Source organism: Etheostoma cragini, chromosome 2, assembly GCF_013103735.1.
Source record: "Etheostoma cragini isolate CJK2018 chromosome 2, CSU_Ecrag_1.0, whole genome shotgun sequence".
NCBI classification, from domain to species: Eukaryota; Metazoa; Chordata; class Actinopteri; order Perciformes; family Percidae; genus Etheostoma; species Etheostoma cragini.
Window position 1 is genome coordinate 19,429,262 of NC_048408.1, and position 27,934 is coordinate 19,457,195.

Below are 27,934 nucleotides of genomic sequence, written 5' to 3' on the forward strand. Positions count from 1 at the left end.
GTGATTGGCTGCTTAGAAATTAAGTGTTAACGAGCAGTTGGACAGGTGTACCTAATAAAGTGTCCGGTGAGTGTATGTGCATATATGTAAATAGCAGGTAACCTACAGATGGCGCTAATGCCATAGAAATTATAATTTACCGTATGGCTAGTCTTGCATTACCTATGCACCACTGATATATGGGTCAAACAACAGTCTGTATTGGTGGCTTGAGGGCTAATTTTATGAGTACATTTATTGAGGACTTCCCTGTCTCAGCATCCTCACTGTTAAAGTGAGGGTGCTTGTCTAGGCTACAAAATAGTTTACTTAAACAGTCTGTTGAATGTAGCAGCATGGGTCAGGTCATTTAGTGTCAGCATGTGAGGAAATGTGGGTCAGGTTGAAGATCGAAAACGCTGGGGTCTGTAAGTGGTCTAATGGGTTTTTATAACAGTAATCTTGGACCAGTATCCAATATCTGGCACCTTGCCCACCTTCAGTAGAGCTGAAATCAAGTAGTCCACGGACTGAAATTGAATCAGCATCTTTTGATATTCATTAAATTTTCATTTCTTTTTGTCAAAAAATACCTCCCCAGTTCCAGCTTCCTATATTTGGTTTGTGGAGTGTTTGTCTCACATTACATCTGAGACTTCAAAGGGAGACTTTTGTAAGAGGTTGTTGTGGGTAATTTTCACTCTGACATTTTATAGATTAAACAATTAATTCAATTAATAATGAAAATGATCATTAGTTGCAGTTATTTCATGTATCTTCCAGTGCTCCATCATATATCTTTGAAGAAACCGCCATGGTATTTGCTTGGTGAACCTCGACTGAAATTTGAGTAGTAGTAGTTTTGAGGCCTCTATTTACTTAGTCCAGTATTTACTGTATCCTTTGACTGAAACCTTGTTGTCTTTCCTATTATTAAGTATAGAAACACCAGACCGTGTAACAAAACTATCCGCCAGGCAAAAACACCCTGCATCCACTTTAACCCATCTTGCAGTGAGTTGTATGCTTTTACATCGTATGTTCACTTCTTGTTCACTGCAAGTCTTCAAATCCCCTCACTGACAGTATTATCGTCTGACACACAGGTTAATGTCACTTTCCTAACTACTATAATGAACACTGATTCTACTCAACAGTTTGTAGCAATAATAACTAAAATGCCTTAAGAATTTAGCAAGTAATGGTGGTAGAGTATTGTTCGGCACAAAAACAACTCATTGTATCCTTAAAAATGGAAAGTTAAAACACTGCCAATGTATTTTAAATAAACTGATTCAATGATTAGTTGAAAAATACCTTTAAATGATGACAGAATTAGCAAAACTACTATGGACACTTCTGAGGAAAAGTCATGGACTGGAATGTGAATGGAATGACAGTCATTCACAAACATATGGAACAAACTTGTAGTAATAAATTGAAAAGTTTGTAAAACCTACAAATTCTTCAATTAGCAATCATTACAAGCTAAACAACTACAAAGAAAATCTAAAAACAGTAATACATTGCTGATGTATTATATGCTTTGCCTTATAAAACTAAAATTAGTTTTTATATTGTGAACACCTGCCAAATAAGGTGAATAACTCCAGATATTAAACATTTTGTAAATCAAAATGGTTTCCTCATCTCTGTAGCTTTGATTCATATTGAATCTGATCAGATCTTTTTTTGTGATCAAATCTTTTTATTAATTTTGGAAAAGTAAACAGGATCTGATCACATCTTAATACTGAGGTCCTTTCAGGATACATAAGCCTGACTGATTCTCAGTGTTGAACCCATGGATGCCCTGCATTTGAGGATGACCAGACAGCCACCATTTAAACAAACATTGATTTCAGTTAATTCTTTACCGGGAAAGGTGGCATCTACAGTCCTTTATAATGATAAACTAATCAGGAGTGAAGGATTAACTCAAGATCTATTTCATACAGTGAAATTATTTCATAAACGAAGAAAAAAACAGCACGGCAGTGGCAGTAATCATACTCTTCAGACTCGTTAATGATGTTTAAAAATCTCAAACTGCCAACAGAGGTCCTGTCATTCACTGAAGTGTTCCCAGCTTGTTATTTCTGAATAGAAGGCATCTCCAGGGCAGGAGGTGTAGTTCACCACCTGTCTGTGGCCCTGGATAGTGAAGTTGGCAGCCAGTCTCCCTCCGTCTACTGCACATCTGACGAGATCATGGCGCACCAGGTTCAAGGCGTGGCGAGACGGCAGGGTGGCTGTGTAGTTACCAATGATTGACACGCCGTACCCAATGGCATTGTGCCCCCTGGTGTGTCTGCCAAGGTGGTTCCAACCTCTGCCTTCATAGATGTAGCCATCAGAACCCACTACGAAGCTGAAGGCACAAAGATAGTACAGCACGTGATAAAATAATGCAGTGTATACAGTAACTGGTACATGTATGGGGAGTGGATTTTTATTTTTTTTTTATTTATCTTTATGCTAAGCTAGGCTAATTGACCCATTATTAACGCACAGAGGCGATTATTGCAGTTGTGTGTGTCAAGCAGTGTCAAGTGTTAAATGGCCCTGTTGTGTCTCCATTTTTGAGTGTAGTATTTCTCGATTTACCCTGCAGAAAGCAGAGGAGCAGTAGTAGTCATAGTGTCATTTTTACATCTGTGTTAAACAGACAAGATGTTAATAAATGAGCTTTGGAGGTGCTGGTAGGCAGTTTTTTTAAACTTTGGATTTTCCCTTGCTCTTTTCCCTTGCTTACATTTATTATGCTAAACTAGTCTAATCACCTCCTTCCTAAAGCTGTATGACTTGTCTCATCTAACTCTAAAAAATAAGCGTATTTCCTAAGACAAGATGTCAAACTATTTCTTCAAGGATTGATTACCTGTATCCTATGTCGCTCCAACCACGATCTACCTGGTGGAAACGCTGCATGGCTCTCATGTTGCGAGAGCAGTTTGGGAAGGATAAACAGGGCGAGGATGGCTCATAGGTGTGGTGAACATAGAGAAATTGGAGGGGCAAAAACAGTGGCATAGGTGTACTCTGATAGGGTTTTGCCCCCCACTGACAACGAGGGATGATTTGCGGGCAGTCTGAAGAAGGGAAGAGACAGGATTAGAATTACATACATATTTGGCTGCCATACCCAAAAGCTTTTATTTTCAACACTCAGGTCCAAGAGTAGAGTCTGGGGCCGGACCTGTATTAGTTCATTTCAGAGCCTATATCATTAGCTGTGAACATCTTGGCTGCTATACAGTTACAAGAAATTGCAAATGCCAAAGATGTGTTTGAAGTGGTTTTGAAAGGATGACGCCATTATATTGTTTGTTCACCAGAAAGCACTGACAACTGACAACTTTAAAACTGCTTAAAACTTAGGGATATGGATTTTTTATTGCCGATGCCAATACTGATTTTGTTTTCATCAGCCTTAGCCGATGACCAATTCAGCCTATGCCAATACATGTAAAAACGCAAATGTCGGCCGATATATTGGCCGGCCGATGAAATCGGTCTATCACTACTTAAAACATATTTCCCATATTTCAATAAAAAAAAATTAATTAAAACCTGCACTGATTAATTGATTAGTAAACACAACACTGGCATATTATCACGTTAGACATGTTAGCAAACAGCTTATTTACACATCCAGGAGAGATGGAGCAACACTAGCATTCATTTGTAGTTGTGTCTACCTGATGAATGTGAATTCAATATTCTCTCTCTTGTAGTTCTGTTGGTCCTTACTGGACTTCAAAGGCTATATTTGTCTGTCCTATAGCTTTGTTGCTAATAACAACTGCCTGTTTCCTGCTGAAAGATGCTCAAATGCTCTGTAGAGTTGAAGTGATTATTTTCTATTCTCTAAAGAGTATTGATATGTAATATCAAGAGCAGCAACTTCATGCCACCTGAAAATCTTGTTTTTGCTAACCTCCAGTTGTTTAACCTTTGACCTCATTGCAGTTACGTATAAGTGTACTACTGGGTGTGTCAGTACATCCTGACATCACTTTCGAGCATGTTGTAATGTTACTCCTCCAGTGATCCTTAAAAAAAGGGTTTCTTTATATAATGTGTTAATGTCAAACAAACAAAACATTTAAAAAGAGAATTTTTTGGTTTTTGGTTTGGTATTGTATCAGAAAAAAAAATCCACCACTGGCTGTGTTATCCAAGAGTCAACAGACTATACACAATATAATCCGGACTAATGAGAAAGACAATTGTACACAGGGTTCATCAACAATCCCAAGGAATAGCTCATAGAGCTGCAACAATGAGTCAAATAATTGATTAATTGATTGGCAAAGAAATCACCAACAATTTCAACAAACTAATTTAAGCATATTTTTGATCAAAAAGTCCTATTGCAGAGTTTTTCTAATGTGGATGTATATCTTTCTTTTTTTCTATGAATGAATAACTTAAAATGTTGGTCTGAAAATCAGTTGAAAAGGTCCCCATGGGTTTTGGGAACTGATATGATGTGACGTGATATACCTTTTTACCACATTTTACAAACCAAACAATTATTCGATTATATAACAAAACACAAAAACAGTTTAATCAATAATCAAAATAATTGTTAGTTTTATCCCTACTCAATAGCTACGTTTTCGATCATGTCATAGCTCACCCCAGTACTTGTGCACAAACTCCTGCAGTCCATCCTTCACTGTCTTCCCGACTCCATTGTCCAGGGCAATCCATTCTGTCTTCTCCAACTTCCAGACTAGTACTAGTGTCTCCATCACCTGGCTGTAAAGATCAAGTGGCTCCACGATGGACCTAGAGATCTCCCTTCGCCTCGGGCTAATATGTCTGGTCACGGCATCAAGACCCTGCTTCTCATGCAGAACAAAACTATAGTATCCTTTTAAAATCTCACTGAGGGTCTGGGGCTGTTCAGATGCAGGTAGGTTGCTGAGGTCCATGCCCAGTATAGCTCCATCCATGCCCCCATAAATGACAGCATCAGTGGCCAATGTGGCAGGCCGAGACAGCTTGAATAGTTTTGGGTGGTCCATGCTGTCCCAGCACCCATTAGGCCCCAGGCGATAAGATGGCGGGAAGTCTTGGAGACTGACGAAGGACAAACCCAGCGTCCTGCCTAAGGTGAGAGGGAAGAGCCCAACAGCTGGCGTCCCCTCAAGCTTGGCTTTCAGTCCTGATTCAATTCCTAGAAGTAATGGTGTGAGGGCTACCGTGGTCCCATCTGGAGCCAGAACCACCCCTCGTTCCTCTCCATAATTTGTCACTATGTGGTGAAAGGCCTTGTCAAAGAAGCTAAAAGATGAGGCATTGAGAATGGCTGTCTCCAGCAGCTCAGCATCACTGAGATTATACGAGGCACCCAAAAAATGATTGGTCATCTCATCATCGTGGCCAGCGGTCCTCCGCAGGGCCCGGACCAGAGCCAGGGGGGAGAGACCAGGGTTTGAGTCTTCTACCTGTTGCACGGCTCGGATGAAGCTGTCTATGTTGCGCAGGTGGTCACCTGACAGCATTGGAAATGGGGGACATAAGAAGTTGAGGAAAAACATTGTTTTGCCATAATGAGGGAGTGATCAACTTCAAATGAAACTCACACAATGGCATGTCATTTGTAGAATGTCTTTTGTGGAATAAAGGGAAAAGTAGATGAATGGGTAAGATAGTGTTTGAATTCAATTCCCAAGTGTATGTGGCACAGTCAATATCACTGATGGCCATATTCAGATCAAAGCTAAGTTAGGGACAGTACGATAGTACAATTAAACATTGGGGTAAATTAATAAAAGAATCAGTTTTGTCACTTAAATTTTATGAAATGTTAATTTTGGACTACTGCTCAAATGACAGATACTGTTGTTGAGGACAGTCTTCAAACCCAAACCCTAACCTCCCAATCATTTTCACACAGTCCCTTAACCTGTGATCACATGGAAAGCGGTTGTGGCTGTTTTATTTTCTCCTTCTTTTGTCTCTTTGATATTATATGATATAATGTATGGGATTGGATGTAAACATTTGTTTTTTGTATGTATGATGAGTGAAACTGTAAAAAATGTTTTGTTTTTTTATTTATTCACAGAAAATCAAGTATTTTAGTTACAGCAAAGAGGGTATGCATTGTAAAAATATGTACTTGAAACTGTTATTGAAGATGACAGATTTCAGGGAATTCGTGACCCACAATGTGACAGAATGGTTAAAGAGAAAGTATTCCTTATCAGCAAAATAAACTATGTAGCCAGAGAACAAAAACACAAATGTTGACATATTTGGAATAACTGAACTTACCTGTTGGCCTGCTGTAGACGCTAAAGAAGTAAGATAAAGCCAGGACAAAAAATGACAGTCCAAATAAAGTCATGTTGTATCTCCTGCTGGTTACTTTAAAAAAACTAAATGAACAAAATACAACCTAAATAGACTTATCAAAAAAATGATTGACACAGTTGAGTTCCCGACAACTTCTAAGAGGAGTTGTGTAGGTGTATTTGTGTAGGTGTACGTGTACGTGCATGACTGCAGTTTGTCCTAATAGGGAAGAGTACTATTTGTACACTGTTGGCTCCAAATATTGATTTAGCCAAGAGTGTGTCATGGGCAAAACAAAGTCTTGGCCCCACAGTAAGGTTTTTACAAACAAAGACAAATCAGAAGCATTTTCTTATTATATCTTATTATATTGAGTTGTGTCACTCTCTCCCTATGTGTTATGTAGCCTTGTACAGCTTTCTTTTTATACAGTATGCCTAATTAATGTCATTAAATAAATAAAAGATAATGCAGATCAGTGGTTAACGTTTACCATCTCATATGATGTGTGATGTGTGCATCGGTTGTTTACTCACAAGTGTCAGGAAACATTTTAGTCAGAGGAGTTCACAGAAACACACATGAACTCTTACTGCAGGAAAACTGTTGGGGGGGGGGGGAATCACTGCATGTTATGGTTGGTAAACACTAGGTTGATGTATCATGAAGGTTAGTTAAGTTTAAGGTGTTAAGTCATTAAAAGAGTTTTTAAAAATCGTTATTGCGAATTTGTGTTAATGTGTACCCAAATTGTATAACAGTGTGCAATCCAAATGTATTGAACCCCATTTCTGCCAGTAAAGAAAAATAGATAAAACATGAAAATACTAAAACTAAGTGAAATTCAACAGATGCAAAATAAAATCTTTGACTTATTATGTTCTAATGTCATCACTGGATTAGGTTCAAATTTTCAATATAGTCAGAATACTGAGTTAGAAATCCTACAAGCCTGAAGTATCTTACAGCAGCTTGTGTTCACAGCTTCCAATGTCATCTATCTCTTTTTGTACTGATACAGATGTTAAATAAATAATGATGTGGAGAGCCTTGTTTTTGTTTGGCAAAGAGGCAGACAAGCTGGAGCAGGCCAGCGACTACTACAAGACCCACTACATCATAGAAAAGGAGTCCATTATCACAATGTACATCTCTGTTCCTAGGTGTAATAGCACCTTGAATTGTGCAGCTCGGTAAGACAGCTACAGACTGTGGCAAGGCTAGAGGTGGGGAAAAATAATTGATTCTAAGATGCATCTGGATTTTCTCTAGAACGATTGGATGCTCAACCCTCGATAATCAATTTAAAATAATAATGTGTTACTGAAAGTTACTGTTTCCAGACAAGTACAAATCAGAAAACAGAGTGAGTGAAAGAGGATGGGATAATGGACAACAAGTTAGAGTTTAGGGAAGAATCCACAAAAATGCCAAAGGTGAAAAGAAATTAAATTTTGTACATAAACACATGATCTAATAAGACATACATTAAATAATTAAGCAAAACACAACATTGGGCTGTTCATCTACTTTATCACATTACATCTGCCCACCTCATGTTTCATGTTCTAAGAAGCCAACTCTGAGTAACAAACTCAGATTTATATTTATATTTTCACAACCATGCATGGAAAGGAAGTGAAAAAATTGTTGTATCGAGATGCCTCAAGGTGCATCAGTAATCGGTTCAGAATCAAACCGTGAGGTGCCAAGAGATTCCCACCCCCAGGAAGTGTTATCATTTTTACTAACAATGGTGGATTGACAAAAATGTTGTCAAGTGAATTTCTTTCACTCATCTAACCATTTAATCATTTCAGCTCTAAAGACAAACATACTGGTTGTTGTTTTTTGCACAGCGTGTTAGGCTGACGGCAACAGTTTCCAAGTCCAACAGCTGATGGAAAATCTTCCATTTCCCCATGTTACCATATTAGTCAGATAAAACCTGTGACCGCATCTGTGTTGACACATCTGATGGGATAATAACTGTAGCCCTCTCAGACTGTTTATACATGTTTGTATTGTGGAATCGCCACAACTAAATGGAACAGGGATGTATACTGAGTTGGGGGGGGGGGGGGCGGCGGTGCCTTGCTCAAGAGCATCTGGCAGTGCCCAGGAGATGAACTGGCATCTCCAGCTACCAATCCACACGTCATACTTTGGTCCGTACGAGGACTTATCCAGCAACCCTCTGGTTCCGGTTCAGATTTGTAATGCAAAGGTGTCATAGATTAATGGTAAAGGTACAGTTGCAAAAGATGGCCGATTTTTGCACTAAAAACATCATCAGGAAATAATGACACTTTTAATGACATTTGAAAATCTCACTGACTTCACAGTTTGTCCTGATTAATTGTGTTGAAACGTTTTTATGCATTTAACTATGTTAAGCCTTGTCAATGAATGGTCAAATAAACAAAACCAGTCTGTAATGAAAAGCTATCTTTATGAAATGTATACTAAATTGCAAGTACTGTGTTAAAATGATAGCATATTAGAAAATGTTTCTACTGCCTAATTTACATAAAATAATAGATTAGCTCTCACCTCTGCCAAGGTAGCTTTCTTGAGGTTTGTCATTTTGACAAATTACAACGGACAATCATGTTCATTTTTTAAGAATAACTTAAACACGGTAATAGTAATGCTTTTAAAAAGGATTGGTTGTGCTAATATTGATGTAAGTCAGACTCATGACCCCTGAGTTATTATCATTTAAATGCAGTGGTAGAAGAATTATTTAGATCTTTTACTTAAGTAAAGTAGCAATACCTCAAAGTAAAATTACTTCAGTGTAAGTAAAAGTCTTGCTTTCAACACAACGGTCAATAACGAGTACAGAGGGTTTACAGCTGGCCCTTGATGGTGTGGTCAGATCAACCTGGAGCTGAAAGCTCTAAAAACTGTGGAAATGACAGTGGGATTCAGGGTGAGCCTTCCAGCACTGTCCCCATCACCATTCTCAACTACACTGTGTCTGCTTTGGAATCCTTCAGGTTTCTGGTGTCCACAATCTCTCAAGACCTGATGAGGACGTCCAACATCGGCACCATCAGGAGAAAGGCACAACAGAGGATGTACTACCTGCCTACCTCAGGAGCTGCTGATACAATTATAGTTTGAAAGCAATCAGTCTCTTCTCTGCACATACTTCTCTTTTTGGTTCGGATCGGCCACAAAACAGGATAGAAATAGACTGCAACGGACACCACCTGTTTCAGCTTCTCTCTTATAGGCGCAAGACAACACAAGAACAGCTTCTTCCCACAGCATGTCACTGTGATGAATACTCCATACTGCCAGGATAAATCACTCAAGCATCCACTTGACATGTAAATTATATACTTATTTTAAACACAATTTAAAAAAATATAACATGCAAACATCATCATTATCAAATGTAAATATACACTGAATATCCACCTACCTCAGATATAAGCAACCTGCTATATTGATAATTCTTTAGTAATTCTAGCACCAAACCACTATTGCATTGCCCTGTAATTGTCTTACTGTTTACAATCCCCATAGAGCTGTTTGGGTAACACTTCATGTAAAGGGGTGTGCATGAGACTCACATGACACCGTCATTATTATGACATGACACCTATCATTAACATGAAGGAGTCATTTTTAATGTTCATGAATGTTGTCATTAAGTGTCATTTGGTAAAGTATGACAATTAGTGCAAAGTTAGGATTGTCTGAGATGTCTTTGTCATGACAACTTGACTTTAAGGAGGATAACAATCTCTGTGTTATGACAACTTGACATTAAAGGTGCACTATGAGTTCCTGCATGGTCACTTCTGTTGGCGTTCCAAGTAAAGTCAAAACAAACAGAGCTAGCTCACCCCTCCCCCAATGTTTCTGTAACAGTGGCGGCTGCTGGTCTTTCAAAGAAGGGAAGCTCATTTTCGGCCTACATCAAAAAAATTGTCCATTTATTTATAATAATAATATATATAATAATAATTGTTATTATCAAGGCCAGTGGTACATTTTCTATGGCAGAGCACTTCTAGTCAGCCGGCCAACTTTGTCATACCCGGACAGCTGAAAAGACCTGTTACTTTGCCCTTGGCAACAGCCACAGGCCAAAAATCAAAAGCAACATGCCTTCAATGTTCTCTGTGTGTTGTGTTGGGTCACGCCAGTTTCCTGCTCTGACAACCAGGCCCTCACACATGAGGCGGTAATAATATGCAATGGAAAAAGGAAGACGGTGCACCGCGGCCGAGTCGAGTTGAGCCGAGTTGAGCAGAGTCGAGCAGGTACCGTTAATGGAAAACGCAATAACTGACTGTCACTAACCCCCACCCCCTTTTTGGTGCCTATCCTGTACCCCTTGTGTTTGTTTGACATTTACAACCCCTGTGTTGTCTCCCGAGACTGGGCTTTTTCCCAGTGTATTCAGGGGGCAAACAGCTAGCGGATCAAGGAGAGATGCCAACAATTTGAGACAAAAATGAAATTGTGCTGAAACCATGCAGGAACTCATAGCATACCTCTAAAACCTGACAATGTCTTTTGTAATGACAACTTGACCATTAACCCAGAAAATGTAACCTGTCATAAACATTTCAAGACAGGCCCAATTATAAAACTTGTATTTAGCTTTATGTGTTAGCCTAACATTACATTAAACTGTCATTAAGAGGTTGTTTTGTACTGTTGCTGTCATGAAAGCATTATAATGTGTCATGAATATTTTTCCTTGGCCTCAAGCGAAGTGGAACCGTTTGGACTTGTCTTTAAGATGTCTTAAACATGATAAGACAGTTTGACGACAGTGAATGCAGTAAATTGTTCAGCTGTATGGTAAGCAATGCCTTGCACGAGGATCAACCTAACATGTGCTGTAAATCGTCTCCTGTGCCTCCTGGCCAATAAGCGCAGAGTTCAGAGAAATATGGTCACATGTTGTCAGTCACCTGACCGGAGAGAAAGGAAGGCAGTTGGAGACGACGGTAACAGAGCAGCTCGTCCAGACTGCTGTGTGCTATGTGAGCTGTAAACATTCATTCGAGTTACTGGAGTTTTATCTAGATGATTTACCTATTTATTGTGTTTTTAAATTACTAACGTACAACATACGTACATGGCTGCGACAGGACACCAGGCCTGCTCGGGTAACGTAGCGTTGACATTTAACTTTTAAATTGAACTCAGCCTTTATATTGCTTTAATAGCAACAACACATTTGTCATTTTACAAGTAGCTAGCTAGATGTTGTTTTGCTTATACCACCGTTTTGTTTCTCTCCGGAAGTTATGCTATTGTTAGCGCTGTGTTGTGGTACCTCATATCAAATGTTGTTGACACATTATATTTCTGCTCTGTCATCTTCTGTGCAGCAGATGTACAGTAACGTTAGTCATTTTCATCAAGTAAGATTTCCCCTAACAGCTCTGTTATGACTCCATATTGTAATCCCTGTTGACAAAGTCGGATATTTACACTCCACTCTTCCACAAGACGTCTCCTAATACATACAGCACCTTTAATGGGAGACAGTAGTAGACTACAGTAACATGGTCTCGATTTGAATGAGCTTGCTTTGCCAGAACTTGTACATGACCTTCTTTTGATTGTCATGCAAGAGGAAATACTAAAAATGTTATGAACTATTATTTAAAATCCTTTTAAGCTACTCTGGGAAATCTGACAAATTATTCTATTCAATATGAAGATTTCCTTTTTTTATTATTATTCTTTTTTTTCTAATTTTTAGAACATTATATAAACTAATAAAACATTTGGGGTCTACATTATACAACACCGGATTCTTTGGACTTTGTTGTTGGTCCTAGTTGTGTGTTTTGGGGTTCTTTAACTACATGTATTGTAGACTAGTAGAAGTAATATAATACACTTTTAAATTCAATGAGCTGACTTAACATTAGTACTGATGGGAAACCATAGTACTACAATACCCAGAGTATGAAGTACTTGTATATGCAGGTTGCAGTGCCTGTGGGTTTTCTGACACTGTTGGTTGAGATCCTCCCTAAGACCCAGATGCGGCACCACCACCATCAGCCTAACAAATCTAAATCTAAACGGCCTGACTCCTTCATGCATAATAATAATAATAGTCCCAACACTGTGTCATAAGCTTGTCATATGCATGGTTGGGTCTGCAGTTTTTTTCTCCAAAAATTGTTGATGTGGGTTGGGTAAAGAATGGCTTAACAGATTCTAGTATTCCTCAGTGTGAAAGAGTGTCAAATTCTTGACCTTGAAAACCTTGAGATATCCGTCATTCACATTTTTTCTGATGACAATACAGGGTTTAAAACACGTTGTTTGTTGTGTTTAAAACACAGAAATGCTTTAAAAACAGATTATGGTTATTCAGGATAATCCACAGACCTCACTGCAAACAAAAACTATTTTTCAGCAAACAAGTGTAAAATTTGCTCAACACTTTGTGTTTGTGTTGCATTTTTTGTAAGTAAGCAAGTCAACAAGCTATAAGTAACTTGCAAGTAATGTGTACATAACTGGGGCATTGTATTTAGAAGGACAACTTGCTGTTGTGTTTTTCAAAAAATATAAGTGCTTTACCTCCTTGCTGGGTGGCTGCAAAAGTTTCAGGGGTTTATTTCACAAAACATTGGGAAAACAAACCAAAACTATCTTCACTAACAACAAGCATTTTTAATTTGGGTAAACAATTAAAAGCTACATTAGCGGGACTTTTATATTCCTTTTGGTAATCAATCTAACACATTGCTGCAAAAGAAGGATGCATCTCAGTTTTTAAAACATATCCAATTCCGACCTACAAATAACCCAGAACGTGGTTATCGAGATTATCATCATCTTTTGTTTAGATGTTTTCTTTTGGTTTAAGTGGAAGTTTTGGACTCTGTGGGGGTGGCCTTATGCAGTGGACTGCCAGACTAGATCTAACCACGGATACCAAGTTGTTGACAGATGTTCGGTTACGGTAAGGATTTAGACTGACAGACTTGATGCAACGTTAGTGTCTCTGCCATTTCCAAAGGCGGCGGTGAACTGGGAGAGCCAGATATTTTCACAGATTATTTATCTTGTGTCAAATCTGGTAGCATAGTCAATGGACTGCACCCACTTTTGTTTGTCTGATTGCTGTTTGCCGTGATGATCGCCACGCTCCTCCGATCATAGATATGTGTGCTCTCACGCCTACTGTGTCCATGAAATGTGAGTTGGTTGGATTCTTTCACAGAGTCACACAACCCCTGTTGAAGCCAGGGCGTTTGTGTTAATTAAATTGTCATTCTTTCAGCATATTTTGTTAAAGCCAAGTGCTCATCTGGGTTTTGCTCACTTTAAGAGCTAAAAGTTCTCACAGAATAACAACAGGTGTGTGATAATGAAGGAAATGATTCCTATGAACGTGGCTTTGGTTGGAAACCACGTGTGGTTGTCATAAAATCTCAGGTTACATTTTATTTCCTGAGTCAGCAGTAAACGTTTCAAGTTTGCTTAGTTTAGAGATTTTGAGCAAAAAACAAATGAAAGACTTGAGCAAGAAATCTGGTCAATTGCTTTAAGTGATGTCACGTGAGTCAGTGTCAGGTGGAGCGGAAGACTACAAGTTTGGGGGGAAAAAATCTGGTGGGAGGTTGAGTTAGAAACAAGTGAGCTTACCAGACCTAGCTAGCAGCTCTTAGCTACATTACCCACTACTAGCATAACAAACCTGAATCTCTGACCAACTGTTGGTGGTCGAGTATGAGAGACCACACTCCATACTTTGTCTGTGCCCATACTTTGAACCGGACCACCTCTGGCTCCCAAGCCAAGTCTCCACGGACTGAGCACTGCCCCTGTTTTGACAAGAAAGGAATGCGTAGAACAGAATAATCATAATAATAATATACTGGTTCTGTTGCATCACCTTTGATCTTTTTTTAATCCGTCCAATATAAGTCTGACACTGTTACAGGAGTGCAATGCTAAATCTTTAGAGTACTCTTTTGCCAACATATAATATTCAAAATGTAAGCCCTGTTTTTTCTTTGTTTACACAAATTAAAAATATATGATTGGAACCTGTGATTCGACCAAATACAGTGTCTTATTTTTTTGTAATACACCCTAGAAAAGGAGTATTTGTTTCTAAGTATTCTAATTCTTCTGTGTAATGTTGTTGGACTTTCATCTTGTTCACAGTTAGTGCTGGCTTAAATTGAACACCAGCGGTTTATTCATCCTGTTTCACTTCTCATTGCCATTTAACTACTCTGCTAACCTGGTGGTTTGCTCTGCTGACTTATTGTGTTTGAATTCTCCCTTACTTAGTTTATCTGACCTTGCAGTTGCTGACTTTGACAACACAACAAGTTGTTTCCTGAAAGTAAAATAAGTGAACAAACTAAGTGACTGCTGTTCTTCTGGGTTTTTTTCTAGCCAGGTCCGGCAAGCTAAAAGCATGTGACAAGTATTAAGCATGATTAGCCTTCTTTCTGACTTGCTTTCATACGATGTGGTTGGTTCTTACAAAGACATGACACATTGACCAGATTTGTTTCCGACCATAAATTGTCTGCTCCATTTAGTCGTGTCCGATGTATTTGATGCCTTTTTTTTTTTTTAATTACACTTTTTTTAACTTCACTTTATTCCAGAAAGCAGCAACAAGTTACGATAAATAAAATAAAGCACATACAGGTTATGGTTGCTCGGGACACACATCCATGGGCAGCCCCCTCACTCTTCCTTCTCTCCATTAGTCCATGTATAGGTCCTGAGCCTGTGTGTAATGTGTGTAAATAACTGTACCAACAGAGTGAAAATTCTCATGTCTTTTTTTGTCCTCTTGAGGGGAAAAATAAAGGCAATAATATTAATACATGCCCATTCACTATACACCATACACTATCAGTGGGGTTGACCTCTAGTGCACCCTGTATGAGCGTGCGACCCATGCAGGCTGAGGCCTTTGCTGTCCAACCTGCGGCCCTTTGCTGCGTGTCATTCCCCATCTCTCTCCCACTTTTCCTGTCTATCCACTGTCACTCTGAAATAAAGGGGGAAAAAAACAACTTAAATTTACTATCAGTGACATGGCAAACCGTCTGCGGTGTAAACAGATCCATCTTTAAACATGCAAATACATGAGAATACTAAATAACCTAGTACATAGAAAGTATGAAAAGTCAAGGGGTTCTTAAGAGGCAGCTCATTTTTTGCATAGTCTTGACAAAACTGTATGATTGGACTGCTATTACTAACTATTGGACTTAGCAGGTATTCTAATTGAGATTGAGATACACGTGTCAAACCCAGTCAAGCTAGACTGCTAAGATTTATCAGCTCTGACATAACCATCCCAGGAATCTGCATCAATTCTTTTTCTACTTGTCATCTACTACACTGATGTCAGCAGTAACGTTTTGGGAAGTTACATTTCCCCCTTTCTTGTTGAAATACCTTTCTACACTTAAAGCTATAACTTGTAGTTGTACATTGACATCAGTTTCTTTTCTGTGAAGAGGACAAAAGAAAGTATGACTGCTCTCTAAAATTGAATAAGATAAGAAGTCTGGCAGTGCTATTAACACTCTAATGACACACATTGGCTACTTATACGCCCTCGATATTGGAGGACAACCCTTAGTAACATTTGTTTCCATTAGTACTTGTAGCTTTGGAGTTAAAAGGGTTAAATCACATGTGTAGAACATCTTCAAAGTGCCAGAGGGGAGAAAGTAAATCCATACACTGCGAGACAAAGAGAAGGTGTCAGACTACGGATAAGCTGAAGACAGACTGTTCTGGCTCGGGTACATGTGCTGCTGACAGGATGCTGAGTATACTGCTGATATATGACTCGACTTTGGCTCAGTAATTTGTAATACTCACTGAATTCATGTGATTGGTGCTCACCATTTCAGCCAGATGTTATAGTCACACTTGTTGTCCTTTCTTCTCGGGACATGACAAACAGCAGATCTACTGTTAGCCAGTGTTATTTGTACTAGCATATCAAGCTAAATGAGCCACGCCCACATGCACCAATTAATATGATACTTGAAATCCTGGTTACTACTCGGCCCCAGGCCATGTGAAACACTTTTGGTGAAATTCCGTCTACAGCGTGTTGTTACTTGTGGTATTTTTGGCACCCTCTTTGGGTTAAACTCATAATCCTTGCGTCAGTCTGTTCCTCATGACGCACTGAAGATATGTTACAAATTGTATGATGGTCAAACCATTAGTGAGTTACGGCCAATTAACTGCTAAGCCCCTGCCTTGGTGTAATTCTTTAATTGATAGAGGGTTATGTTTTTTCACCAATCTTGCTCATTTATGGGATAAATGTGTTTCTCAGTCCTGCGAGACTCTACACCAATTTTGGTGTTGATAGGATTGCAGTTGACAAAGTTCTATTGAATTTAACTGTTTTTGACATTATGCAAATTTGCAATTCCATTTCTGTGCACCTCCAAGGTCTAGGAAGCTTTAAATCACTGAGCTGAATATGTGTTAGAAGTTTTATGTCAATGGGGCATTTTCTTTCCAAAATCATTTTTTTAACCTTAATTGTAGCGCTACCAGATGGCAGATTGGGCTCATATTTCTTGGGAACCAAATGCACATCCCTTCCAGTCATGGGGCCAAGTTTTCGTGTTTCTAGCTCATTCCAGCTCAGGGGAATTTGAGCCGCGGCAGCAGACGACAAGTGACATTAAACAGTCAAAACATCTAAACAGACTAAACATCAATCAGCCCGTACAATTCATTGGTCAGGCTTTAGTATTGACACACACATGATTTTGAGTTTCTAGAAACAAAAAGATAAGATGTTTTAGGATGTGCTCCATGGTGCAACGTGTGCAAACCTTTTAATATTTTCACTGAAAAAGCAGAAGCTCAATGGGAGCACGCGCCCCAGTCCGTTCAGCTTGTGCATCAGTTGACTTTGAGTAAGTTGTTAAGTGTTTTTTGTTGTGTTGTCTAAGATAAACTTTCCTTCTTTTTTTCTTTCAGAACGAGAAGGCCTATCTAGCTCAGTGACTCACTATGGCTCCACAGACAACAGCGGAGAGCATGACCATCGGAGTAACGATCAATGCAAAAACCACAGCAACCATTTGTTTCCCACGACGGCAGAAGGTCATTGGGTCGGGGCTGATGTGGAAGAGGAGGCCATTCGCAGGAAGTTGAAATACTTCTTCATGAGCCCTTGTGATAAATTTTACGCCAAGGGTCGCAAGCCTTACAAGCTGATCCTGCAACTGCTCAAGATCATTATTGTCACAGCTCAGGTACGTCAGACGGTACAACTAAATCCTGTATTGCTCTTTTGTTTTGCACCACAATATTGTTTTTCCTTCTCATGACATGTCTCTCTCTCTCTGTGGTGCAGTTAGTGCTGTTTGGCCTTAGCAACCAGGTAGTGGTGACCTTCAAGGAGGAGAACACTATGACCTTCAAGCACCTCTTCCTCAAAGACTACGACGAGTCCTCAGACAACTCCTTTGCTGTTTACACGCAGAACGACGTCTACGACCAGATCTTCTATGCCGTGGAGCAGGTAAGCCCTGAAGTAAACAGAGAAGCTGCTTACATACCCGAAACAACTTTCGCTTTTCCAATTTTATTCTCTTCTCATTTTTAAAGTATTTTTTAGGTTAGATGTTTATTGTTACAGTATGTTCTAACTTTGATGTAAAGTCAATTTTATGTTGGTTCGTTGAGTACTTTCAAGTCTTGATGGGGTATTTATGAACAATATCTTATTATTTCTCAATTTATAAATAAAAACCTTGCATGCAGTATTGAAGAGCATTTCTTTTTGAAGTAGGTAATGTAAAAGATACAGTTGGTTTAATACAGCTGTTTGCTTGGCCAAACAGATAACATTAAACTGTGTGCATTGCATACAGGTACAATGAGGATATTTCTACCTCACTCACTAAGAAACTGATATTGTGACACCATGATAAAATACATTTTTGTTGCAATATTAATTTAAAATGTTGTGCTCACCTGTTGGTTCCCAGCGGTTATCATGACTAAATAAATCTTATGTTCTAAATAAAATACATCATACAGTACCATATGTAAAATGAGGGTTTTGAATTCTCTAATGAGCTTGGTAAAGATTTAATTACAATGTAAAGCATGTCAAACATGTCTTTAAAGGTGCTGTAGGTAAGATTATGAAGATCCAGGTCTTAGCCTAAGAATTTGAACATCAACAACTTCTCAGTCCCTCCCCCCCTTTCTGCCACAGCCCAGATGTAGCCTAGAGATCTAGACGCACCCTAGCAGCAGCAAATTAGTAAAGTACTTTGCAGCTAGGGTGTGTACAGAGTGCGGTGCATTTTTTGCAACTTGTACTTTTTTTTAATTACCCGCCTAACTTAGCTTTTCAGAACCTTCAGCAAATATGACAGAAAGTTAGTTTTATAAGTCTTACCTACTGCATCTTTAACCAACTGTCATGAAACCTTGCACTGTTTGTGCCACTGTTTGTGGTTTACTTAACCAGGAGAGTTATGAACCTCTTTGGCTAGGGAAACCTAGCCAAGCAGCATTAATAAAAAGACATAGTAACAATCAAAACAAACATAGTCATAAGAGTAACAACCTCTATTTCTTTTCCTAATTCACATTCATTACTTGACCCTCTGCTGAGTTAAATCCCTGTCTCATCCTCTCCACAGTATCTGGCCTTACCGGAGACCACAGTGGGACGCTATGCATACGTCTACGGTGTTGGTGTGAACAACAGTGCGCTCTCCCTCTGCCAACAGTACTACAAGAAGGGTAGCATCGACCCAGCCAATGACACCTTCAGTATAGACCCTCATGTTGTCACAGGTACATGAACTACGCCGTACAATTGGAAGGAGATGTTGCTGGCCTGTGATTCTAATAACATTAATTACATTGCTAAAAGGTTATGACAATCTCTCTCTGTGAATTTGAAGTTGTTGTTTCTTCGAAACAACAATTCACATTAAATGATGGAGGCTGTAATGAGTATGAACAACAAATCAAGGGAGATAAGTACTTTGGTATAAGTTTGGCTCTGCCATTTTTTTGTGAGAACTTAATGCTGATTAATTGATCACATGAAGTGCATTGTTAGCATTTGTGCCACTACATGTTATCAAGAGCCAATTGCACCTGGCAGAGGCCCATGTATTGGTATTTAAAAATTCCTGGATGCATGTAATTGTGCAACGATTCAGGCTTGGTGCAGGGTACACTTTGTTGCAGGGGTTAATCCCACAGTATCAAAACAGCATAAAAACATAGGCAGCAACACTGGGCTTCTTTAGGGTGACTCAGTCTGAGTGACTCAGTCACCCTGGAGAAGGCTTGTGTGGTGCAATGCAAGTTTTTACTATTAAAAGAGGGGTCATTTGCTAAGTGGCTATTTCTTTTAGTCCAGCTCACTCACTGTATTATTATATGTCTATGTCCTGTAGTTGCATTTTAGGTCAGTCTTCCTTTGGAGGACAGAGAATGTGAGGCTTACCCTGAGGGTTTCTTACTTCCTCTTATGAGTGTCTGTGTGAACAATTTGACTATTGTAAGAGGAAGTAAGAACCGTGGAAACAACCTCATGTTAAACTCTTTCTTCACCTCAAATCACATGTGTGTCAAATGCTTCTTCGTGATCTGCTATTTCCAATCAATCTGATTTCATACTTGAAGGTGCATGGGTAGCTCATCTGGTAGAGCGCATGCCCATGTGTGTGGTTCACTCCTGAAGGCAGCAGCTGCGGGTTCAACTTCGACCAGCGGCCCTCTGCTACATGTCATTCCCCACCTCTCTTCCCTTTCATTTCTTCAGCTGTCCTGTATAAGTAAAGGCCTAAAACGCCCTCAAAAAATCTTTTAAAAAGATTTAATACTTGTTTCTGTAGAGTTGTACTCACAATATAGAGAGGAAATTTGGTTTTTCTTCCTCTATTTCTTATATTAGTGCATACATATATATCAGTAGTCACTCAACATGACTGTTTTCTGTCTATTCTCCACTAATTTCAGACTGTATAGGTGTAGATCCGCTGGCGGTCCCTTCAGCTCAGCTCACCAGCAGCTACAAGAACTTTACACTCAAGTTCCACAAGTAAGGCTTTATTTTCACATGGCTTTGGCTTTTTTCCTGGTTTGGCCTCCATGTGGTGGGATTCATCCTTGTAGTATCTGATGACTACCAACAAGCTACTTACGGTATCTCAGCTGCACATACAGACTCAAGCACGTATACAAGAACACTAACACATGTTTTGGTACATAAACACAACAGAGAGGTATGCAACATGTCTTTCACGTGTTTTCTGGTCATTTGTAGTCAGTCTACAGTATTTCCTTCTGAATCTGTTGTCTTTTTTTTCAAGGCTCATTAACGTCACCATAGAGTTCCAGTTGAAGGCGATCAATATACAGACCATCATCAACAATGAGATTCCAGATTGCTACACTTTTACCATAACAGTGAGTTAATGACATTTAATCAGTTCAAACTTTTGAGTACACAGCTAGATGAGACACACACTACCCCCCTCCCCCACATGCGTTTACCTGCACACACACCGGGAAAAACCTTCTGCTGTAGTGAACAGTGTAGAAATAACATGTTAACAAGTTAACAATCCCCCTATACTTTCAACAATCAAGAGAATACAAAGAAACGTTATATATTTAAAAAAAAGTACACACACACACACACACACACACACACACAATGGCCACAAATAAAACTGTTGTTACATGTGCATATAAAATGTTCAGTGCTTTTAAATGTCCTTTGGTTCTAAGCTTTGTGTCCAGTCCATAAATTTGTGCTTTTGAAAGCACAACAGGCCTTCACTGAGTGCTTTTTTTTTTTTTTTAGGTTTTATTTTAAAAACATCTTTATTAAGTTTCCAAAGGGCACATACAGTATAAACAAAGACAGCCGTTAAGTAAAGAATAAAGCCCTCCTTTTAGGCCATTCGTAACTTCTTAAAAAAAACAACAATAACAACAGACACCAGGAAAGTAATTAAAAACAAATAAATAAAATTAAATAGGTTTGCACACTTTAGGCATACTCAACGTAGTCAGTTAAAATGAGGTACTGTAGCCATTGCATGTCATCAGGAAATATACTTTGAGAACTCAGACCATGCTAGATCAAAGAGGCCACACTGAAGAATCTGTGCACCATCTTCCCCAATATAGTCCATAAAGGGATCCCAGATTTTGAAAAAGTGAAAAGGCATGTCTCTGAGCCAGAAACTAATAGCTTCTAATGAGAGAAGCTCCAACATACTTCAAGTCCTTTGTGAAATCGTGGGAACAGAGTCTGAGATCCACAGGAGAAGAATGCATCCCCTTGCATTAAAGAGAAGCACCTCCAGCAGCCTCAATTTGGAGGAGCTAAGACCCATTGCTTTAGGATTTAACCCCAGAATACAGCCAACAGGAGTTGGAGATAGATATACATAGATATAACATCAATTTCTTTACATATTCTGACCCGGAAGTCATAAATAAAGGGGCATTCAAACATGCAGTGGAAAAATGTACCTTCAGCCAACTTACATTTGCTACAATATTTTGAGAACAGTGGGTTAAACCTATTACACCGGTGTGATTTGGAGCCTGTGTATGACCTTAAGTTGCATTGCGTTTTCCTCTTCCTTGGCGTCTTTATCCTGTGAAAAACGCCACTTCCTGGTTCATTTATATTCCGTTTAATGAACCTGAAGTTTTCCCTCTGAAAATCCTTTTTAGAGCCGACTTCATGGAGAAGAACTTTAACTCCGTGAAAGCCGTCAGTGCTAGTTGTCTTCTTTTCTCGTCAAGACAGGCCGTGTCTAACAGCTTAAAAGCCAGTTCAGGAAGGGTCATGTCATACATTTTCACTCGGATGTATCGCTGTTTGACGTCAATTATGTAGTCCGTCATAGAAACGGCACTATCTTTCGTATATGCTATCAAAATAAGAATACATATGCACGGTCCATTTCCTCCTTTAAGAAAACGCCGTCCAGTTTAGCAAACAACGTTTTCATACTGTCTTCAATGTCCAAATCTTCTGCGGGTATTTCCATCGCTGTTTCCCGAGCTCTCCCATCAAGCCCCAAGGCAACAGCAAGGGCTTGGTAACCCTCGTCTAGATATTGACTTCATTTTTCCAACACTCGTATGGCCTGGCTTCATCAAACTTTGGCGGAACTTTATAACTAACTGCCATCTTACAACCATCCTCTGCTACCAATGTTACTTCTAGTAAACACAACGTTTAAACAGTTCAAACTTTTATTGAGTCCACACTTGTCCACCATCTTCCACACAACACTAAACACCCCCCGCATGCGTTAACATGCACACACCGGAAAAAACCTTCTGCCGCAGAGGGGAAATAACATGTTATCATATTCAACTGTTGAGCTAGAGAAAGAGCATTGTGTTTTCTCCTAGAAGGCAAACATTTTCTGTTGGGGTGTCTATGCAGTTTATCGCCATGTTTTTAGCCATGTTTCTTAGTTTAAAAAAAGTTAATATTTACACATAATTTATTGCTTATTAGTCCCACTTGAGATGTGACAGATATATTCTGATGTAGTCTGACTGTTATATTAGTTAGATGTAAGGCACGATCAAGTTTATCTTTGTGAAACCACACCCTCGCCCATAACTCCCAGCCAAGAAACCACCACCATAACTCTAAAAAAAAAAAAAAAAAAAGTAATTAAGATGTCCATTTATTTTTTTTAAATAAGTAGGTAATAAGAGAGATACAATGAAACCCCCCTGTCTATATTTCATTGCTTAAACTTTATTTTCTGAAATACTACAGTTTCAAAGAATATGAATTGTCTGCTGGTCGACTCTCACCACCAGATAGTCCTGGACAACAAGGCTCACAGCGGCAAGGTGAAGATCCAGTTACAAAACCAGGCGTCAATAAAGGAGTGTAAAGACCCGAGCGTCTCTGGACACGGTGAGATGAGTGAGTAGATGGATGGGGCTCAGTAACATAGACTCGTAGCAGTCAAAGAAATACTGCAACAGTAGTAAACAAGGTAAAGATGATTATACACCAGCAGAAAGATAACAAAGGTGTTGAGGAACATGATAAAATGTATATTTATAGTTGCTTTCAGTTACTAGTACTCCAACAGGAGGTTTTATAAACACTGCTAACAGCTCTGCTTCCTCCCTTTTGAAACCTCCAGCTGAGAACTACACTCGTGTAGCGTTTGATGTCGCTGTGGCTCTGGTGTGCATGCTGTCACTGCTGCTGTGTGGACGCTCCATACTGCGGGGCATCATGCTGCAACAGGTACAAAAAGTTACAACTAAGAAAAAAATACAACAGAATGAGCTTTGAATTCAAAATTACAATCGCCAGTCCATGCTGATTCATAATTTACAAGGAAAAACGTGAGTGAAACTGAGAATATAGTAACTTTGTGTTTTTGTGTTAAACTGTGTTTATTTATTGTATTTTGTTCCTGTATTTAAATGTCCAGTCAATAAACCTTTCACTACATGTGAACATCCTGCTTTAAGCTAATTTCTCTCTCTCACTGTCTCTGTATGGTTATTAGGAGTTTGTGCAGTTCTTTGGGGAGACTCTGGATCGTAAAGTGTGCTGGGCAGACCGGTTGGAGTTCATTAATGGATGGTATATTCTCCTCATCATCAGTGACATCCTCACCATTACTGGCAGCATCATCAAAATTGGCATTGAGTCTAAGGTGTGTCCTGTCACACCCTTAAGTGACAATAGCTGCTATAGTTTCTCCATGTTGTAAGTTGCGAAGAATTTAACTAGCTTTTAGCTGATGCCATTGAGTACTGTTGCTGAGCCTTCTTTAAGTATTGTTTCTCCTGACAGAATATGTCCTCATATGACTTATGCGGCATCCTGTTGGGTTCCTCCACACTATTGGTGTGGGTCGGAGTAATTCGCTATCTCACATTCTTCCAGAAGTACAATGTAAGTAACTGGTGTGCATCAACTGATAATGATTTTGTAAGTTTCTGTTGATTGTCAGAAGTTGATAAAAATGCTTCTCTAAATGGGTTGATGTAATGTAATAAAACCTGTTAATCAAGCATCTGTTCTCCCTCCCACATTGTAATTTGATCTGTCTAATGTCTCCTGCAGATCCTGATCGTGACACTTCGAGCAGCCTTTCCCAATGTGATTCGGTTCTGCTGCTGCGTGGCCGTCATCTATCTGGGCTACTGCTTCTGTGGTTGGATCGTCCTGGGACCATATCATGTCAAGGTGAACACAATTCTAGACATGGTTGGGATCATTTGGTGCATGACATTTACATTTTTAAGTTAAAAAAACCCTTTTTCTGGAATTTGGGGTGTTCTTTGTGTCCCTGGTGCTTCCACACACATACAAACTCGTATCTCCGCGGCTTTCTAAGTCACTAGCCGAGATGAGGTGGCTTACCGTAGCACATGCTAGCGCTAGTATGCTAGCTCGTGCTCAATGGCAAAACACTGCTACAACACACTCGTTCACCATAATCTACAAAAGAACTACTCACATGTCCCTGTTCTGCAGGTATTCCACAAGTGCACCCTCGTTTAGAAGAAGTCTCCCAGCTAATCCTTTCTTGTACTGACCAAAGTTTTAAAAAAGATATCTAGCTGATGTGATCTTACCTAGTTACTGCGCATTTGTGACTCCCATCAAAGCTAGTTTAGAAGTGAGATGTCTCAGTCTATAGCTCAAACAAGTTGTCTAGACCTCTCTTCTCCTTGTCGACGTCATGAGTTGGTGTATTATACACTTTATCGATGAAGTCCAAAGTTTTCGAGGGTTGTTTGTTGAGCATTAATTACTGTAACTGAAGGCGTGGCCTTTACACTATAGACAATTTCAGTTTGCAGAGGTTTGATTGACCTTACTGTTTTCTCTCCCGCAGTTCCGTTCTCTGTCCATGGTGTCCGAGTGCCTGTTTTCCCTCATCAACGGGGACGACATGTTTGTGACATTTGCGGAGATGCAGGAGAGCAGCACTCTGGTGTGGCTGTTTAGCCAAGTTTACCTGTACACCTTCATCTCCCTCTTCATCTACATGGTGCTGTCACTGTTCATTGCACTCATCACAGGAGCCTACGAGACCATCAAGGTAGGAAATGACTTAAACCAAGTTATCATTTATGTTTTTCCGACAGCCAGAATGGAGAAGAAACAGGAGGAAAAATAGTATTAAAAAAAGAATATATCCTCATTGATTTCCACAGCACCAAACCCAAGAACCAATGCACATCACAGACCTGCATGCCTTCATAGCAGAGTGTAAGGATGCACCAAACTCTGGGAAGTTCAGAGGTCTGGAGACCTCGCCTTGCTCCTTCTTCTGCTGCTGTGACAGGTGAGGAGGAGAAGGCACAAGATTGATGTAGATGGGTTATTAGTGTATCTAAGCAACACATCAGCAGGGTTAATTAATAACTTACAGTAGCAGCAAAGGAATAAAGTGAAATTATGTGAGCTTCTTGGTTATATCAAGTAAAAATAAACCATGCATTTTTGAGTTTTGGGGACTTTGAAAAGCAGACTTAGGGCCATTCGTCCAATCAGCTGCCGGTTTTCATTTTTGGGTGTATTTTGGACGTATTACGTCTCGTTGCTTTAGTGTGTACAATTGCCTTTTTCTGCCTAGGATCGGCCGTCTGGTTGGTGTGCCAGTTCGTTGAGCCTTTCACAAATCATAAAAAGCAGGGAAACCTTAAAGTTTTAAATCTAAGTAAGAAAAAGGAGTTACGAGTTGTCAGGTGGCCTCAAAGTTAAGACGCACACATACAACTGCAATTTCCCTGGTCTGTTTCTCTACTTTCACTAGTATTTTGAGGTAGAGTGAGCACAGTGAAGCTCAGATTTTAATAATATTGCATTTTCCAACACATTTGGGGTCCTTTTCTAATGTTTAAGTAAGGTTCATTACCAGTATTGCTCTAAAAAAGGAATATATGATTATGATGGTAAACATCATATAGATGGTTGTTAAATCTTTCTTTAATTTCCTCCAGGACGACGACATATGAGGATGTCCTGCTGGTGAATTAAAGTTAACTTCACTGACCTCAGAAGCCTCACCAACCTGTCCTGCTGACCACAGGGATGCACTGCACTGCACTCCTGACCCCCAGTGTCTCTGCACCACCATGCTGTATTTGGGTCAAACCTCATCACTCATTTCAGGGAGGAGTCACCATCAGCTGGACCAGCACTCTGTTGAAGGAATGTGTAACAGAAGTCTTCTTGTTGGACCTCTTATCTTTTCTGTCTATGAAGAAGAAACTGAGGGCTGATGCAGAAATTGGCCTGTCTTCTGTATGGACAGGACTTGAGCATCCTAAATGACTAATGCACAGATGCTTCTCTGTTCCTTGTTGGGTTTTAAAAGAAAATAGTATATTTTCCAATGTATTTAAAGTTGCAATATGTAATGCTGACAGCAAGTGTTTAAAATAGTTACTGCAGTACAAATTTAAATCACTGGCGAGAGTTGTCCCCACCTCTCCTCCCCAGACTTAAAGTTCATGAAGGTTGCCAGGCTGAGACCTTAGCATCCATAGTCTCGCTTTGCCAGACCCTCTTTCAAAGCGCGCTGAAATAGCATCCACAAGAATGTCGCCATGTCTCACATAGCCAAACATTACTTCAAAGCACAGCAGAGTTTAAATGACATACAATGCCCATCCCTTGTAGCTGTGACAAATTGTGTGAAAAATTATTATCAGGAGTGTTTTACGCTGCGTTGAAGCGAGCCGTTCAGTCACTGTTCCCATGGTCAAAGCCAGAACCAGAGAAGGTAGGCTAACATCTGTGGCCTGTTAATGTTGACAGCAATGTGCCCGAGCAACTGACAGTTAACATGTCCAAATTTATACTTAGTCTCGCTACACGTAATATCAATACATTTTATCAGCGGTGGAAAGTAACTATACCGTAGGCTACTTTGATTCAATTGTAAGGTGCTTTTAGTCAAGTCATTTTCTCCTACTTACTAGGCTAGTTCTACAATTGAGAGTCAAGTTGGCTATTGTACGTTTCCCTATTTATTTTTTAGCTTTAAATACTTTGCAGATTAAGATTAATAATACAAAATAATATGCATAAATGATGATGTATATAGTGGATAAAGTTGAGACTTTGTTGATCCTGTGGGGAAATTCACAAGCTACCTGCCAAGTAATACTTTTATTTTGGTGAAAGTAACTCAAGATTAACGCAAAAGTAGTGTAAAGCATACAATTCATAGACTGTAATATAACCAATTATTCTCAAATGACAGTAACTAGTAATCAATAATGTCTTACATTTTGGAAGTAACTTGCCTAACATTGCATATTGGACCTTTAATGATGCACAATGTTAAAACGGGGGCAGGACCTATTGCCAAGATACTAAGTGGGTACAGATACCACTACGAGGATCTATTTTTAAACTTTTGTTTTTTGTTTTTTTAATCTTTGTTTTGTTTTGTTTTTCCTTTTATAGTATTTCAAAATAGTTTTTTTTTTTAGAACAGGGCACTTAGACATGTCACAAAACATATCCAACAAATTATCCTTTTTCTTGTGTGTGTGTGTGTGTGTGTGTGTGTGTGTGTGTGTGTGTGTGTGTGTGTGTGTGTGTGTGTGTGTGTGT

The 27,934-nt window shown here is 39.3% G+C and overlaps 2 protein-coding genes across 3 annotated transcripts; one reads left to right on the top strand and one right to left on the bottom strand.

The window, feature by feature from the left end:
• Positions 1–1,689: 1,689 nt before the first annotated feature.
• pglyrp2 (peptidoglycan recognition protein 2) lies at positions 1,690–6,343 on the bottom strand. Its single transcript, XM_034857225.1, has 4 exons — positions 6,271–6,343; positions 4,625–5,485; positions 2,861–3,071; positions 1,690–2,350 (listed from the first exon to the last, which is right to left on the bottom strand). Exons 1-4 carry the CDS (start codon positions 6,341–6,343, stop codon positions 2,047–2,049), a joined length of 1,449 nt encoding a protein of 482 aa, XP_034713116.1. The 3' UTR covers positions 1,690–2,046.
• Positions 6,344–11,239: 4,896 nt separating this feature from the next.
• On the top strand, positions 11,240–27,858 carry mcoln1a (mucolipin 1a). 2 transcript variants are annotated; one of them, XM_034857203.1, is made up of 14 exons: positions 11,240–11,429; positions 17,284–17,561; positions 17,663–17,830; positions 18,966–19,122; positions 20,302–20,383; positions 20,655–20,751; positions 23,149–23,257; positions 23,484–23,590; positions 23,859–24,008; positions 24,149–24,250; positions 24,422–24,544; positions 25,200–25,406; positions 25,522–25,652; positions 26,311–27,858. In XM_034857203.1, the coding sequence occupies exons 1-14, from the start codon at positions 11,399–11,401 to the stop codon at positions 26,345–26,347; spliced, it is 1,779 nt and encodes a 592-aa protein (XP_034713094.1). In that variant the 5' UTR covers positions 11,240–11,398; the 3' UTR covers positions 26,348–27,858. The 2 variants fall into 2 exon arrangements, with proteins under 2 accessions (XP_034713094.1, XP_034713103.1); XM_034857212.1 differs by having other exon boundaries at positions 23,149–23,248.
• Positions 27,859–27,934: the final 76 nt, after the last annotated feature.

Bases quoted from the DNA above. Each gene is read 5' to 3' on its own strand.
- pglyrp2 (XM_034857225.1), bottom strand. From the start codon at position 6,343: ATGACTTTATTTGGACTGTCATTTTTTGTCCTGGCTTTATCTTACTTC. The intron at 3,072-4,624 runs GTGAGCTATGAC...TCCCTTCTTCAG, and splicing joins GTTTGTGCACAAGTACTGGG to ACTGCCCGCAAATCATCCCT. The intron at 2,351-2,860 runs GTAATCAATCCT...TTGTGCCTTCAG, and splicing joins TGGAGCGACATAGGATACAG to CTTCGTAGTGGGTTCTGATG.
- mcoln1a (XM_034857203.1), top strand. From the start codon at position 11,399: ATGGCTGCGACAGGACACCAGGCCTGCTCGG. The intron at 25,407-25,521 runs GTAGGAAATGAC...TGATTTCCACAG, and splicing joins GAGCCTACGAGACCATCAAG to CACCAAACCCAAGAACCAAT. The intron at 25,653-26,310 runs GTGAGGAGGAGA...AATTTCCTCCAG, and splicing joins TTCTTCTGCTGCTGTGACAG to GACGACGACATATGAGGATG.